Source organism: Canis lupus, chromosome 19 (genome assembly GCF_011100685.1).
Source record: "Canis lupus familiaris isolate Mischka breed German Shepherd chromosome 19, alternate assembly UU_Cfam_GSD_1.0, whole genome shotgun sequence".
NCBI classification, from domain to species: Eukaryota; Metazoa; Chordata; class Mammalia; order Carnivora; family Canidae; genus Canis; species Canis lupus.
Window position 1 is genome coordinate 4,228,717 of NC_049240.1, and position 18,155 is coordinate 4,246,871.

An 18,155-nucleotide genomic window follows, 5' to 3' on the forward strand; every position below is an offset into this window, starting at 1 on the left:
CAGAGGGAGAGAGAAAATCTTAAGCAGGCTCCATGCCCAGCACAGAGCCTAATGCTGGGCTTAATCTCACAACCCTGAGATCAAGACCTGAGCTAAAATCAAATTGGACGCCTAACCACTGAGCCACCCAGGTGTCCCCAGAGTATTTTTATATGATATGTCTCTTTAGATTTTAATCATCATACTAAAATATTTTGAATAAGTTATCGTTGATTAGGTTACACCTGGGAACCTGGCCATTGTAGTTCTTAGGTTGAAGAAACCAACCAAAGCATGCTTTCAGGGAAAGCATCAAAATATTGTAAACAATTTAGATGAAGTCAGAGATTATATAAATTCAGTTCTTATATGTCATTCATACGTATTGTGCATAAGAATATATAAAGTTAAGAAAATGTATCTTAGTTGGATTAAGAAAATGTATCTTAATTGGATAACAATATCAGGGCCATGAGTAAATAAGGATGTTAAAAATACTGTTATCCATGGTATGGGACTCTTGAAATGCAAAGCTTTTTACAGTTGGTGAGCTATTTCACTCAATTTTCTGATTATTCTCTTCCATCTAATTTTTTCTTTTATAAAATGAGCTCATTTTCTTTTATCCTGTGCAATTTCTACAACTGCATTTATCGTATAAATTTCTAGCATCCAATTTTAAATATCTGGATCAATCACCTTGCCCTAAAGTAGGTCTCATGACATGAACTCTTGCTGCCAGATTTATTTCCAGTCCTGACTTATGGGCCCAAATATTTCTAAACTGTATGCTCCTTAGACTTAGTGAATGGCTTCACTCCCATTTCAAAGGAATCTTTTTTTAAAAGCTTCATTAACTAACTTTTTATCCTTTTATTTATTTAAAATTTTTAGTTTTGTTTATTTTTTAAAGATTTTTATTTATTTATTCATGAGAGACACACAGAGAGAGGCAGAGACACAGGCAGAGGGAGAAGCAGGCTCCTGGCAAGGAGCCCGGTGTAGGGCTCGATCCCAGGACTGGGATCACACCCTAAGCCAAAGGCAGACGCTCAACCAGTGAGCCATCTAGGCATCTCATATTTAAAATTTTTTTTTTTATTTAAAAATTTTAAAAAAGATTTTACTGTATTTATTTTAGAGCAGGATAGAGAATGAGGTGGGGGAGAAGGGCAAAAGAGGGAGAGAGAGAATCCCAAGCTGACTCAGTGTGTGGAGCCCGACGTGGGGTCAATCCCAGGACCTTGAGATCATGACCTGAACCAAAATCATGAGTCAGATGCTTAACTGAGCCACCCAGGTGCCCCTTATTTATTTGTTTTTAAAAGTGTATTCATTTGTTTGTTTGCTTAATTAATTAATTAATTAATTTATTTTTAAGTAATCTCTATATGCAACATGAGGCTCAAACTCAAAACCCTGAGATCAAGAGTTGCAGGGTCTTCTGACTGAGCCAACTAGGTGCTCCTGCTTTTTATACCTTTAAAATGTTGTACTTAAAAAAAAAAAAGTTGTGCTTATTTTTGTCTTAAATCATAAAAATGAACAGCTCAATTTTGCATGAAGAATAGTTAGGTTAGGTTTTAGGCATAATCTATTCTGCTACTGCTTTATTCTTACATCAAGCTTTAGAAATACACAGTTCCAACATTCTACCAAAGAGATGATAATAATAAATTCAATGATATTCAGTGCTCATAATGTACCAGATGCTTTATGTGAGGAGTGAAAAAAACTAAACACACCTACTTCCCAGAGTTGTTTTACTATCTTATTTTGGATGAAGACATTGAAGTTTAAAGAGATAAATAATTGTCCAGGATTATGTAGTCAGAGGTAAAGCCAAAATTCAGCAAATATTTGCTGAGTGCCTACTGTGTTCTGGGGATGCAGTAGCCAACAGGCTCTTACCTGTTAAATCATAGTAGCTCTTAAATATAAAGCATACTGTCAAAATAATCTTCATGTAATAAGGGGGACAATTATACCTACTTCTTAGGGTCCAAGGATGAATAGACAATGCATACAATTGTGTGGTTCAGTAACTAGAAAAATACATGGTGAGACTATTATATTGAGACTATTAGCATTATAAACTATTTATATAATTCCTGTCAGACTTTGTAGATAATTTTTAAAAATGGGACAATGAATATATAAATCAAAAGTATTTCAGGAATTGAGTTCCATATTAAAAACATTTAATTTTACCAGTAAAATGGCTAAGAATAATAAGGATTTGAGGGGAGAGTATTTGAGAATTTACTGATTCTACAGGCAAGGATCAGTTGTGAATTAATTGTGTATGGATTTAGATTACAAGCTATAGTTCTTAACATCATAATATTGTTAATATTGAATAAGAGTGTATCTAATAAGTTAAATTCTAATTTTCAACACTGTCCTCTCCCTCTTTTAAAGTCAAGTTTTTTGAAGTTTATATATAGTGAAATTCATCCTTACATTTCCATGAGTTTTTTTTTTTGTATTTCCATGAGTTTGACAGATGCTTAGCATTCTGCAATCATTACCACAATCAAGATATAGAATATTTCTAGCATTCCAAGGGGTGCCTGAATAGTGTATTCAATTGAGCATCCAACTCTTGGTTTTGGTTCAGGTGCAGATCTCAGGGTCGTGGGATGGAGCCCTGGGTTGGGCTCTGCGCTCAGCACAGAGTTTGCTTGAGACTCCCTCCCACTTGTGCTCTCTCTCTCTCAAATATATAAATCTTTAAAATCTTTTTTTTTTTTTAAAGAACATTTGTATCACCTCCAGAAAGTTTCCTGGTGCCCTTGGAGGTCAGCTCCTTCCCACTGATTTTCTGTTCCTATAGTTTTACCTTTGGTTGAATATCATATAAATGGAATTGCCCTTCTTCCTTCTGTGTAGTTGTTTAGATATGGTTGCTGCAGTAGTAAACAAGATGACTAACCCCTATGCTGATATAGCTTTCTCACAAATTAGGAATTGCAGTAAGAAGCAATTCGATGAGAAACACATGGCTTGTTAAATTGTAAAAAAGACAGTTTGTCAAAGGATTAGTATTTTTCAGTGTATATGACATATTTAAAAAGAACCGGTTTAGGTTTTCATACTTCAGATGGGAAACTAATAAAATCAAAATGGTTTTGAACCTCCTACCTTGGGCCCCAGTTGTACAAAATTAGGTGAGTCATAATCCTTGATCCATGAAACACTTAAATACTTAGCCCAAGAATGGCTGTTTATTTTTTTTAATAATCTAACAAACACACATTAATCCATCATTCAACATGAGAACTAGAACCTTATCAAGAATTCACTTTACATTTACCCATGTGTATCTTGATTATATAAAAATCTTCTTTTTTTTTAAGATTTATTTATTTATTTATCATAGACAGAAAGAGAATGGCAGAGACACAGGAGGAGGGAGACGCAGGCTCCATGCCTGATCCCGGACTCCAGGATCGCGCCCTGGGCCAAAGGCAGGCACTAAACCGCTGAGCCACCCGGGGATCTCCTATATAAAAATCTTTTAATAGAATTTTGGTTATATATATTTCTTATTAATTAGTAGGTGTATTTTCCCCTCCCTTTTTTGGGAGGGGGAGGAAGGGAATAAATTTTCCCAGTCTCTTGTCCTTCAATTTTGTTTTTGGTTTCTGTTGTTATGCATTAAAAAAAAAAGTTGGCGTAGTCAAGTTCATTAATTCTTTGTTTTTTGCTTTCCATGTCTTACTAGTAATTTTTCCTTAACTCTGAGTTCATTAAGATATTGTATATTTTCTTCTAATTTTGCAAAATATTTTGTATATTTAGGTTGTTAGCATACCTGTAATTTGTTTTGTGAATGGTGTGAGGTGTAATGATTTAATTTCTTATCTTGTATGGATAATTACTTGTCTCAGTGTCATTTATTACATTTTTCATTGATTTTAATACACTCCTGTCATATATTGTTTCCAATATGCCTGAGTCTTTTTCTGGCCTTTATATTCTGTTCCATTAGCATATTTGACTGTATATAAACCGCTACTTATTTTACTTACTGCCTAACTGTATAGACTAGGGCAATTCTTCAGGAGGGTCTTAGCTGACTTTTGCCCTGTACTCTTTTACATACTTTTACTTTTTTTCACTATTAAGTTTTTTTGTTAAACGCTTTTGGGATTTTTGGCTGGAAATACATTAAATTTGTTAGATGAATTTGGTGAGAATTGACATCTTTAAGATATTGAGCTTTCCTTTCCCTGGGCATGGGTATCTCTACAAATACATAAGACTTTTTAAATTCCTTTCAATAAATTTTATGATTTTCTCCATAGAGGTCTTTGTACATTTTTTGTTAAATTGAATCTTAGGTGTCTTCTAGTTTTTGTGATTATGTTATCCCATTGATTGATTGATTGATTGTACTCCATTAATATGCTAAAGGTCATTTAGTTATATACTTTATTTTTTAAAGATTTTACTTATTTATTTGAAAGAGAGAGTGAGCACAAGCAGGCAGAGGAAGATGGAGAAACAGACTCATTAGTGAGCAGGGAGCCTGTCGCAGGGCTAAATCCCAGGACCCTGGAATCATGACCTGAGCCAAAGGCAGACACTTAACCAACTGAGCCACCCAGGTTCCTTGAGTTAGATGCTCTAAGTGGGCAACTGAGTGGTATGTCAGTTGTATCTCAGTAGAGTTCTTTAAGGGGCTCCTGGGTGGCTCTGTGGGCTAGTATCCCACTCGGTTTTGGCTCAGGTCATAATTTCAGCTCCATGTTCAGTGTGGAGTCTGCTTGAGATTCATTCTTGCTCCCTCTCCCTTTGCTCCTTCCTCTGCTTCTCTAAATTAAATAAAAATATTTTTTAAAAAAAGTTCTTTAAAAAAGGGTGTGTATATACTTTACTTAGATATTGCCAAATTGTATCAGTTTGCATTCCCACCAGCAATGTATAAGGGTGCACAGTTTCACCAACACAATATACATTTTAATTTTTCACTTTAGTTTTTCACCAATTTGATAGATGAGAGAAATGGTTTCTTATTTTTAAGAAAATTTTTAAAATATTTGCATTTCTCTGTGAGTGAATTTGAACATCTTTTCGTATGTTTAAGGGCCATTTTTATATCTGCTATTGTGAATTGTATGTGTTTTCTGTATTTTTCTCTTAGGTTTTTTGGTCCTTTATTCCTCTATTTTAAGTGTTCTTTATGTATTAGTGATATTAACCCTTTGAAATACATTATCCCATTTCTAATATCATAGTTTGAGTTTTCCTTGCTTTTGCACTTTATATAAATAAAGTTATACACAAACTTTTTAAAAAAATATTTTATTTATTTATTCATAGAAACACAGGGAGAGAATGAGAGGCAGAGACACAGGCAGAGGGAGAAGCAGGCTTCATGCAGGGAGCCCGATGTGGGACTCGATCCCGGGTCTCCAGGTGGCGCTAAACCGCTGCGCCACTGGGGCTGCCCTACACAAACTGTTTTTGATGAGAGTGTGATTTGTACTCTAAGCACCTAAATTATAGTCTGAGCAGAATTTACTTCTGAGTGATACTTAAGTTTTTATCATTTTGCAGTTTTTTTCAATCCTGAGGATAGCATTTGTTATTCAAAGTTCTCATTTCTACGCCAATTTCTATCCTGTCTCCTAGTCCCAGAGCAAATGATGGCTCCTTTCTGAAGTTTTTCTAGAACTCCCTGAGGTTGACTCAGATGTTCCTTTTTTTAATATTCTATACTTTGTAATTTCTTTAATGGGATTTACATGGTTGTAATTGCTTTTATATAGTTTCTTTTTACTAGACTTTAAGCTGTTTGAAGGCTAAGTTCTGACTTCACTTTTGTGTTCCTGGCATAGTTCTGTGTTTGGGAAATACTAAGTGCTAGATAAAGATTATTTGGGATGCCTGGGTGGCTCAGCAGTTGAGCGTCTGCCTTTGGCTCAGGGTGTGATCCCGAAGTCCCAGGATCGAGTCCCACATTGGGCTCCCTGCATGGAGCCTGCTTCTCCCTCTGCCTATGTCTCTGCCTCTCTCTCTCTCTCTCTCTCATAAGTAAATGAATAAATAAATAAAACCTTTAAAAAATAAAGATTATTAAAAGAACTGGTGTAGTAAGAGATGGGAAGGGGATGACATAATTGTAGGGAAAAAATTTGAATAACCAAAGAAGAGGGCATTCCTGGTGAGAGAAGAGCACTAGCAAAGGGAATAGGGATGGGGATGAGCATGGTATGTAAGTGAACAGTGAAGATACTTGTCTGATTGGAACATGTTTGTTTATTCTTGTACTCGTCACGTCTTTATTGTGTATCTGCCGTATGAAAGGCACTAGTTTAGATGATATAAACCACAGATTTTTAAAACTTGGTACTTTGGGAAAGTAGATGTAAGATCAGGAAGGTAAAGAGGAGCAGGATTTTAGAGGGGCTGGAAGGAAGTTGGGCTTGAAGATTGGTAAGAGGTGGCAAGTGAAGGATCTGCTGGAAGTTGTTATTTCTCTGATGTTTTTATGAGGGAGGTACATGTGTGGCTGGGGGAAGAGAGTCCTAGAAGATGATATTAAGCCTGAGGGGATCAGGTTACCTTACAGCCTGAGACCTGTAAGACAGCTGGGAATTGGCCAAATGAGCAAGCAAAGGAAGGATATTCACGATAAGAGAGAGAGAAGGACATACAGAACTATGAACAATGTGGTTTAACATTAGGTAAAGGGAATAAAGGAAGATGAAACTGGACAAGTGAGCATGGTTTGGATTTGTGATTTCTGTACCTGAGCATATCAGAATGAACATTTCATAACTTGAGAAAAGTTGACCTATCCCCTTGCTTGTTCCTACTAAGTTAAGATTTGCACTCCCCTTGCAAAGAGGTTGAGATTTCATTGCACAGGTGATGAGGAACTATTGAAGAATTTTGAGAGTGGCCTAACATTATTGCATCTTGGATCATCCTGATATTGCAGAAGGTAGAGTTGAAGGATGGGAAGATGAGAGATAAAGAGGCAAATTCGGGGCCCATTAAAACAATATAGAGAAATGATAATAGGACCTTGGCTAAGGGAGGATATAAGATTATAGAAATGAGGTCAAGAGTGACAGAGTATGATAGTGTTGATTAACTCTGTTTTTCAGGAACTCTGAACTTCAGGAACTTTACTTTTTAGACAACTTGTGTGGCTGTTAAGGCAGCTTACTGAGCTAGCACAGCAGGAGAAGTAATGTTTCCTAGCAGAGGAAGAAGTGGGTTTAGTTTGGGACACATTGGACTTCTCTTCCCACACTTTCCTCTATCCCATTGAATGGCTATTCCAATGTGCTTTGTTGTCTTTGGATTCATTCTTGATTCTTCTTTTTATCTCATATCCACATCCAGATTGCTATAAAATTTGTCCATTTACCTTCAAACTATATCTAACAGTTGATGACTTTTTACTTTCTCCAGAACCTACCACCCTCATCTTAACCACTATCATTTCTCACTTAATTATTATAGTAGCTTCCTAACTGATTTCCCTGTTTATGCCTTTGTCGGTTTTCAACCCAGCTTTGAATGATTCTTATAATAATCAATCATCTCTTTGCATAAAACTCTCCTTTCCTTGGAGTAAATGTCACAGACTTCAAGGAGGGCCTACATGATCCTTTCTCCTTATTCACTCTCATCTTTTTTTACTTTTTTTTTTTTTTTGCTTACTTCACTCCAGCCACATTGGCCTCCTTGCTGATCCTTGAACTAATCTGACATATGCCATTCTGAAGATATGCATTTCCCTTTCCTTTGACTAGAGGGCTCCTCCCTCAGTCACTGACACAGTTCACTCCCTACTTTCAGGTTTTTACTCATTTGTTACTTTTTTAGTGAATCCTTCACTGACCATCCAGTTTGAAATTATAGTTCTCTTCACTGCTGAATATTCTTTCCCTCTGGTTCATTTGTCTCCTTAGCCTTTATCACTATCTACGTGTATGCCAAACATATTTTGTTTATTTTCTTTTTTTGTTTAAAAGATTTTATTTATTTATTCATGAGAGATAGAGAGAGAGAGAGAGAGAGAGAGAGAGAGAGGGAGAGAGGCAGAGACACAGGCAGAGTGAGACACAGGCTCCATGCAGGGAACCTGATGTGGGACTCGATCCTGGGACTCCAGGATCATGCCCCGGGCTAAGGCAGGCGCTAAACCCGCTGAGCCTCTCAGGGATCCCTATTTTGTTTATTTTCATCTCTTCCTACTGGAATTTAAGATCCATAAGAATGAGGAGTTTTGCTTTATTTGCTACTGTACGTTTAACACTGAAAACTGTTAGCATATAATGGGTACTCAATATTCATTGAATGACTTAAATTAATTGATGGAATGTTTGGGATATCCTGGGATAGATGCTTACTATTTATTTATACCCTTTTTAATTTCACAAAGAAGTAGGCAAGGAAGTGTCTAACAGACAGGTATGCCTGGATAGCTCAGTCAGTTAGGTGTCTACCTTCAGCTCAGGTCATGATCTCAGTGTCTTGGGATTGAGCCTGTATCAAGCTCCCTGCTCAGCAGGAAACCTGCTTCTCCCTCTGCCCTTCGCCCTGCTCATGTCCTCTCTTTCTCTCAAATAAATAAAATATTTTTTAAAAAAGAATGTGTCTAGTAGACAAACTGGAGCCCATTAAAATGGTTTAGATTGGAAGAGAGATATGCATGAAGCCATGGCAATACATAAGATAGCTTAGAGAGAGTGTAAAGAGTCAGAAGACGATTAGGGGTGGGATTCTGGAAACACCTCCATGTAAGGGCTGACCAGAGAGTAACATTGTTCTTTGACTTTGACAAGCAGGAACCTGCTTTAGGCCTTGTGGTTTATGACCTTGTGAAGGTCCTCATCCTGACCTTCATGGAGCTATACCCCTCCTGATGGGATGAGGCGTGTATGTGTGTATGTATGTGTGGCTAGAGAGGGGAGCACAAGGGAACTAGTTCATTTGGTACCCATTTCTAGACTTGAGTTCTGAATATTTGAACCCTAGAATTCCCTGCCCACGTGGCCCTTCTAAAGCCTCTTCTCTTCTCTCTTGACTGAACACATGTATGGGCTTCTCTTGGTGTAAGGAATGACCAAGAAGCTGCTGTTTGCAGGCATGTGGCCAGAACTTGGACATGTAGGATGGGATGTCTACATGTATACATATGAGGTTCCTTATAGTATGGAGTAGAGCTAAAGGTGGGAATAGAAAAAGGGGCAGGCTCCCAAAGAATTTGAGTGACTCCCATGCTCCTATAAAACTTGAGGTGGTTTGAGAATTCCAATCAGAACTTAGCCTTTTAGGTTGTTATCAAAGTATACATATCAAGATAGGAGGATAGAATAATAATTTAACAACCTGTTAGCTTGATGTATAATTTAAAAATATTTAGACATATGGAATGTAGGCTTCCGTTTGTACTCTTGATCTAAACCCCTTGAAAATTAGGGGTTGGCTTACAGGAGGGAACTGCAAAGGAGTAGCTAGAGAGGGAGAGGATAAATTCAAGATAGAGTTTCAAGGAGGGATGATAAATAGTGTCAAATACTTCAGAGACATTAAGTCCTATGAAAACAGATGTATCCATTGGATTTAACCGACAATCAGAATTTAGTAAAAATTTCAGCTGGTGGTGATGGTTGCCAAACTCCCATAAAAGGGAGAATACCTGAAGAATTAGGAAGTGGATATTGAAGATAGAAGTTTGTTTTTTTTATATCTGTCTCTGAGAAAGGAAGAAACTAGAAGAGTAGCTGGAGTGGTTTGTAGGGTCATGGAGGAAGACCTTTCTATGTTTAAGATGAAAATGTCTTACAAATGCTGAGATGTTAATGGAGAGGACCCAATGTCAAGTAAGAGAAGATTAAGGAAAAGGAGGGAATGATTGATGGAGCAAGACCTTACATCCAGTACATGGGTCATTAGATTAGCCTTTGAAGGGATGAGGGCTATTTGAGGAAGCTTGGGATGTTTGGACGTATATGGAAGCTAAGTTTGGAGGATTAGAGAGTCGGAAAGTGACTTAATAGGCAATAGAATATTGATTTTGTTTTACAGTGGTTTTGTGAGTTAGTGTTTTTAAACATGATTTTATATTTCTAGGCATCAGGGGTTATTATACCTGCAACCACTCCTGTCGGTTGATGGAAATATAGCCATACTATGAGGCATAGGCTGTAGCATTTTGGATCTATCATTATTCAAAAGATCCAGTATAACAAATATATAAACTCGGCAATTTAGTGGTGACTTAAAATTTCTGATTCCTCCAGTAGCCTAGAAATAATTTTTTATTATGCTTATTATATATATGTATGTATATTATATAATGTATGCTCAGGATTTGGAGATGGTTTGTTATAAGAAGTACATATTGTCTGAGTCATACCTATTTTGGGCAAAATATTTTTAAATAGAATTATATTAATACTGTCTTTTTCCTCCTCCCAACAGTAGTTCCAAAGAACTGCTGGTTTATATTTTAGCTCTTGCCAAGTTGTGAAAATAGTGAAGGATGCTTACACTACTTAACATTCAAATTGTAAGTAAACTTTATTTCTGCTATTATTACCTTTATGTTAAGAAAACAGAAATTGAAAATAGTCATTACCCTAATATGATAATAGTGAGCTTTAGTGTGATGTGGATTATGGATTTTTACTAATTTTTGTTGTTAAGATATTAATACATCCTATCCCATTTTCTGTGATGAGATCAAAAAGAATATTTATAGTTCTGAATGAATCTTATATAGTAGGTATGAAATTTCTGCTTTTTTCCCCCAGGTATTTTATTGTATAAATTAATGGAAATTCTTTATTATTTTATTTCATATCTGTATAGTGCCAGTGGTCAAACTTAATGTAGGATATAATATTAATGAAATGATTTATTAGAAATACATGTTTAGGGATCCCTGAGTGGCGCAGCGGTTTGGCGCCTGCCTTTGGCCCAGGGCGCAATCCTGGAGACCTGGGATTGAATCCCGTGTCGGGCTCCCGGTGCATGGAGCCTGCTTCTCCCTCTGCCTGTGTCTCTGCCTCTCTCTCTCTCTCTGTGTGACTATCATAAATAAATAAATAATTTAAAAAAAAAAAAAAGAAATACATGTTTATTTCTCTTTAAATATGCTTACTTCTTCTACATTACATGATTTTTATCTGAACATCTGCAAAAAATAAATCTTTAATTCCGCCATGAAAAATTTAACCTATATAAAATCAAATAAAATATAACTTTTTAGGAATAATCTAATGCATAAATCTAGATGATGTATGTATATATCAATATTCATCTCTGCTAGGAGAAAAAAGTTTGAATTATGTTTACTTGAAACCATTTGCTATGTTGAAATTTTTTTTAAAGATTTATTTATTTTAGAACGAGCACGAGTGGTGGGGAGGGGTGAAGGGAGAGGGCATCCTTGCTGAGAGCAGAGCCCTACATGGGGCTTGATCCCATGACCCTGAGATCATGACCTGAGTGGAAACTGAGTCAGACTCTTAACTGACTGAGCTACCTAGGTGCTGCTACTATAGTGAATTTTTTTTTTAAAGATTTTTATTGATTTGTTTGACACTGAGAGAGAGAGAGAGAGAGAGAGAGAGGAAGAGTGGAGGGAGAGAGAGGGTGAGAAAGAGAGAGAGAAAAAATAAGCAGGGGGAGCAGGAGAGGGAGAAGCAGGCTCCCCATTGAGCAGGGAGCCTGTTGGGGGGCTTGATCCCAGACCATGGGATCATGACCTGAGCTGAAGGCAGACTCTTTAGCCTACTGAGCCACCCAGGCACCTCTGCTATAATGAATTTTTAACCAAGAGCAAAAAAACTAGTTTTTTTTCTAAATCAGGATATTTCTACTTTATTTTATTTTATTTTAATTCAATTTGCCAACATGTAACACCTAAGGCTCATCACATCATTTGTAGCAAAAAAACTATAGAGAAATTAAGAATGTTAAAGTAATACTAAAGGCATTCCAAGTGATTTTGCTACTTTATTTTTGAACTACTCTATTTGAAATTATAAATATACAACTCAGATTAATCCGTTTTATATGCCGTATATGGTATTCAAAATCTGAACACAAAATGAGATTGCTACTATAAGCAAAAGACAAGTGTAATTATATTATTCAAATAAAGAAACCAAATGAGCCAAAGAATAGTGAAATATTTACAAACCAATAAATCTTTTAATTTGCTAAATAGGCAAATAGTTTTAGAAGTTGTCTTGATTTAGCATATTTTGTTATCAATGCATAAAAGATTTTTAAAATTTCTACCAAAATTATTTTGGGAATAAAAGTACATCTTCATAAAAGGACAAAGTTATAACATTTTATCTCTTGGAATGTCAATGTCATAAGGTCATCCATGTGCAATAGCTTGGTTGCAATAAATTGTTTATGAACTTGACAGCTCTAAGAAGTAGAATGCTCATTACTGCCCTCTTTAGACCCTGGCTTTATTTTTTTTTATTTTATTTTTTAAAAAAGATTTATTTATTTATTCATGATAGAGAGAGAAAGAGAGAGGCAGAGACACAGGCAGAGGGAGAAGCAGGCTCCATGCCAGAAGCCCGACGTGGGACTCGATCCCGGGACTCCAGGATTGCACCCTGGGCCAAAGGCATGCGCTAAACCGCTGAGCCACCCAGGGATCCCCTAGACACTGGCTTTATAAGCCTAAGCTCCTTTTTCTTGGTTTACAAAAATGTCAAAGATTAGATTGTAAAATAGGTTGTACTTTATATACTTCCTGTATATTTTTAATAACTTTTCAAATTCTTCCTCTTTTTAGGCTCTTTGGCTAATCATCTTTAGAAGACTGGATTTCTGGATATCTCCTTCACTCCATGTCTATTGACTTTTAAAACATAATGCAAACCTGTACCACTGGCCATCATCCATGAACCTTTAAATTACACTGATTTATAGTGTTTGAAGCTTCCTCAGGGAGTAACAATGACATCAGCAGTGGTTGACAATGGAGGTTCTATTTTGGAGCTTTCCAGCAATGGAGTAGAAAATCAAGAGGTTAGGCATCCAATGTATTACATTTCTGTTTTGTTCATAGAAATCATTATATGAACTAATTTTGAAATTAATGGGAAATAGGTATTTTTGAGTAGAGTTAAATGTATGATGCATGAAATTGTATATGTCATGTGCCCTCAAAACTTAGTTAGGCTCATCTGAGTTGTTGGAACATGCATATGTTGGAATGAACTGGAGGAAAAATTGAAAGAAAGAACACAGAAAGTATTAGTTGAGATAGATTTTTAATTCCTGATAAAAATCCATTGTTTTGGATTAAAGTGTTTATAGGTATATACTGTATCTAAGTACATAAATTATATTCATCTTAAATTAGAATTCTGTATCTCCTTTAGTTGTCATCTTTTGTTATTCTACCTGATTCAGTGTGAAGATCTATCATATTTTAATCCTAAGTGTATATACTTAAGAATTTGGATGGTTTGTAAATCAGAAAAGTTTTGAGATTTTATACATATAGATCTCTGCATCATTAACATATCTGGTTATTTTTTTGTTATTGATAACATTAAAGAATAGGAGATAGAGTAGAAAAATAACAGTACCAGAAACATATGGACTTCCAGGGCCTGACTTCTGTTCCCACCATTCACTAAAGACTGAATATTGGGAAGAATCTAAATTAAAATATGGTAATGCTGTTACAATAATAGACAGATACTTGGTCAGAGATGAGAGGGACAAATGGAGAGTTGGCTGTATTTAAAAAATCTGTTTTCTCTATATTCTGTGAAAGATATTGCTGTTACTGGTCCTTAGTACCAGCATATAATACTGTGACAGAACCAAGAAATAAGTTAGGATTTAGGCTGTTTTTGGAGTCTGCTTCTTTTTCTTGCTTGTTTGTGTCTCTTCAATCTTCCAAGATAACTATGGTTAAAGTCAGTGGGAAGGAGATAAACTGAAGATATTACTTTTTCTTTGTTCTCAGTGGACTTGGTAACCAGAATGTTCTAATTGTATTTGAATCTAAAACTGGTTCAAAGTCCATTAAGAGAAGCCACAGCCAGAGAACATACTTAATTCTCTTCATCGATTTCTACTTGTTCCTTGAAGATTTGCTTTCTATATAATCACTTCTAGGTATGACTCACCAAGGAGATCAGGGTCTCAGGGGACTTACTATCCCCTTCACATCACCCAGACCAATTATTATTTCTTTTTCCAGTGCTTCCTCTTTGTTGTATAATTTTACTCTGTAGTATTTAACCCTAAGAAGGGAACCACCAGGAGTAATAGGCAGAGTATATTTACCTTGTACTGGTTTGGTATCATTAATGTGGGAAAAAGAATACAACAGTTTCTGGAAGACACTATATTTTTCTTTCTTTATATGGAACCCAGTGTTCATGGTCTGGAGAACTGATTATTATATAAGAATGAATCTGATAAATGAAATCATTTCACCAAGGCATTGTTGACTAATGATTTATGTGGTAGATAGTCACAGGCATTTTAGGTAGTATGGCACTAGAATGGGAGAAATTGTTCTTGGGGAACTCTTTCTTCAAATTATATGATATAGGTACCCACTTACTTTCACTTATTTGTCCCTTCAGCAGATATTAATTGACCACTTTCTGTGTGTCAAGTACTTTTTAAGGCATTGGGAATAAAAATATTTGGCTATGAAAAATAAATCAGGGCTAGAAATAGAGAGGTGGTAGGGGATATTTTAGTTAGGGTGGTCAGGGAAATAGTTTCTGAAAGAGTAGCATTTTAGTTTAGATCTAAACAAAGTAACGGCTTGGGCTATAGAAATAGGAACATCTAGGGGAAGAGAATTCCAGGAAGAAATTGAAAAGCCACTAGTATCTGAAATATCTCCTAATATTACAGAGGGAATTTTGAGGATAGTGTATGGAAAGATAGATTTAATAACTACACTCTAGAATGTGGGGTGGGGTGAAAAAAATGACCTGTTAAAATTTTATAATCACAGCTCTAGAATCTGAAGAAAAAAAATAAATGTTTAAAAAGTTGTGGGCATTTGAAGAGTTATTGATGATTTTTAGGCTTTATTTTTTTAACTTTATTCCTTATTATAAAAGTAATAATTTTATAAAATTAGAATAATTATATTCCTTATTATAAAAGTAATAATTTTATAAAATTAGAATAATTATATTTCTGACAAAGAGACCTGATTATAAAAGTAATGCATTTTATAAAATTAGAATCATTTTATTTCTGACAGAGACCAAAAACCAAAGATACCTACTTACTTATCGGAGTATAGATGCAAAAACAAAAAATAGAATAGAAATAAATATATAAAATGGAGTCCAGTGCCAAATAGGATTTCAGATACACAAGGATATTTCAATATAAAAAAAAACCTAGTTAATATATATATAAGCCCTAATAATAGGATACATGATCTATGACATGTTAATAGGGATAAAATAACTGATGAAATGAGATTTTATGAAATTAAATATCCATTTCTGATAAAAACTCTTAATAATATAAATATAAGTATATATTTCTGTAACATTGTAAAAAAATAACTGTTACAAATCAGTAGCCAGAATCCTGTTTAATGGTGAAGTACTAGAGTATTTCCTCTAAAGTGTGGGCAGTACCATAACTATTATTTAATATTTTCCTGTAATCAGATAAGATAATGAAAAAATATATAAGTGTTAGAAGACCAAATTATTATTTTCAGATAATATGATTCTCTACCTGGAAAAACCAGAGGAAATCCATGAAAACCAATTAGAACTAATAACAGTGCTTGGTAGTTTGGCGGGTACCCTGATTTAATTAACTTAAAAAATATCTAGCTATCCTTTGTAAGGAAATAGAAGAGATCATGGAAAATAAGATTCCGTTCAGAAAATTAGCAAAAAATATAAAATATTGAGGAATAAATGTAAAAGACATATGGGGCTTCTTTGAAGACATTGAAGTACATGAAAGAAGGTACATGAAAGAAGACTTCCATAAATAAAGAGATATACTTTGTACTTGGATAGGAGAGATGGAAGGAGTCAATATTGTGGAGGATGTCAATTTCCTGCAGTTTATGTATTTTATTCCATCTCTATCAAATCTTAGGGCAAGTTTGGGGGAAATTGATAATGAATGTATATAGATTGTATGGAAGAATAGATAGGAATAACCAGATCAGTTTTTGAAAAGGAAATGTATAGCAGGTAAGTCTCATAAAAGTCAGAGTTAATGCTGAAAAATAAAGAGGATTTAAATACATTTTTAAAAACATAGCAAATACAATTCTAGAGAGCATCTACTTTCAGACAAATAAGATTGGGAGTTCTGTGGAATAACTGAGACCAGATTTTTATTCCCACCATAAACAACTAGGAAAATGAACAAACATGTGAAAGCACAGTTCTGAAACATTGGTGCTATGGCCTGAATGTTTGTGACCCCCCCTCCCAAATTCATATGTTGAACACTACCCTCCAAACATAATGGTATTGGAAGCTAGGGCCTTTGGGAGGTAATTAAGTCATGAGGGAGGAACTGTCATGCATGGGATTAGTGCTCTTTTAAAAGGTTCCATGGAGATCCCTTGTTCCTTCTGCTGTGTAAGGATATACAATAAGGAGTCCTTGACCTGGAAAAAGACCCTCATCCAGTCATGCTGGCACCTTGATTTTGGACTTACAGCTCCCACAACTATGAACGATAAATTTCTACTGTTCATAAGCCACATCAGTGTTATTTTGTTGGAGCAGCCTGAATGGACTAAGACAATTGGACATCAGGAAGCACAGCAGTGTGTTTCTTAAGAGAAGAGCAGATAATCTCTGTACTGACTCATTGCTTGAAGCAACTTTCTGGATCTAGCATAGTGGGGAGGAACCCAAGCAAAGAGTGATAGTCTCACTGAATTGAGGAAGTACAATTTGGAATATGGAGAGACAAACATGACTAATTTGAAGTGCAAAGTATCTGAGAGGAAGAAGCTGCTCAGAGGAAGAATACCAGAATTCAGCCTCAAGTAACCTGATCTTTAGCTGAATAAGCTGCTCAGATATAATATGAAACTCCATGAAACCAGGCAAAGAATGACCAGAAAGGTATAAATTCAATAATATACCGAAAAATCTAGAGTTCAGTCCTAAGCAGTTAGAAGAGAGAGTCCTTATTAAATGCTCAGGACATTCCTACAGACTCCAGAAGTGTTATGCCTTCCAGTAGGGCTGTAGTAGCCGTAGAATAAAGGGTAGTTCAAACTTGACCTAAAAAGTTAAAAAAGAGGCCTTGAAGAAGTTGATCATAAATAACGATTTTTTTTTTTAGGATTTTATTTTTAAGTAATCTCTACACCCAACATGGGGCTTGAACTCACAATGCAGAGATTAAGAGTTGCATGCTCTTCTGACTGAGCCAGCCAGGTGCCCCTTGAGCCATAAAGAACCTAAACATTATTAAGATATGACAACAGTATGTAAATTGTACCCAACAGTGTAAAATTTACATATCTAACACCTAACCATGTTAAATGCAAAGAAGCAGGAATAATGTAACCTATAACCTGAAGAAAAAATGTATCAAGACAAAAACAAATGATAGAGATGACGAAAGGAGCAGATAAGACTTAAAAACAGCCATTATAAATATGGTCAAGATGTTAGAAAATATGCACCTCAGAGGAGAGGCATAAAAGACATTAAAAAAAATTCCAGAGATGAAATATATACTTTGTAAAGAAAATTTCACTGAATAAAATTAAAAATAGATCAGGTACTACAGATGAAAAGACAAATAAATTTGAAGAGAGCAATAGAAACTGCATTATGAAGCACAAAGAAAAACTGAAAAAAAAAAAACATGAAAAAAGACGTAGTTATCTGTGGGAAATACCAAGTTGTCTAAAATACATGTAATTTGAGTCACAGAATGAGAGGAGTGGAGGGAAACAGAAAACAATAAATGAAATAATGACCATCAAAATTTTCAATTTTGATGAAAAATAAAAACCCATAGATCTGAGAATCTTAACCTCAAGCAGGATAAAGCAGAGGCACTGAGGCACATTATTATTATTTTTGACACTGGGCCACATTATAACAAAAATGCTGAAAGCAAATTTCAGAAAGAAAATCCTGAAAGCATGCAGAGAAAAAAAATCCTACAAACAGAAAAAC

At 35.3% G+C, this 18,155-nt stretch overlaps 1 protein-coding gene across 11 annotated transcripts in view; it reads left to right on the forward strand.

The window, feature by feature from the left end:
- ELF2 (E74 like ETS transcription factor 2) overlaps positions 1–18,155 on the forward strand; it is a 97,685-nt gene that overhangs the window by 16,732 nt on the left and 62,798 nt on the right. For all 11 annotated transcript variants that reach the window (XM_038564605.1, XM_038564604.1, XM_038564603.1 and 8 more), the window contains 2 exons: positions 10,432–10,519; positions 12,776–13,011. In XM_038564605.1, coding sequence (XP_038420533.1) covers positions 12,940–13,011 — 72 coding nt within the window. In that variant the 5' untranslated portion in view covers positions 10,432–10,519; positions 12,776–12,939. The remainder of the gene's footprint in view (positions 1–10,431; positions 10,520–12,775; positions 13,012–18,155) is intronic.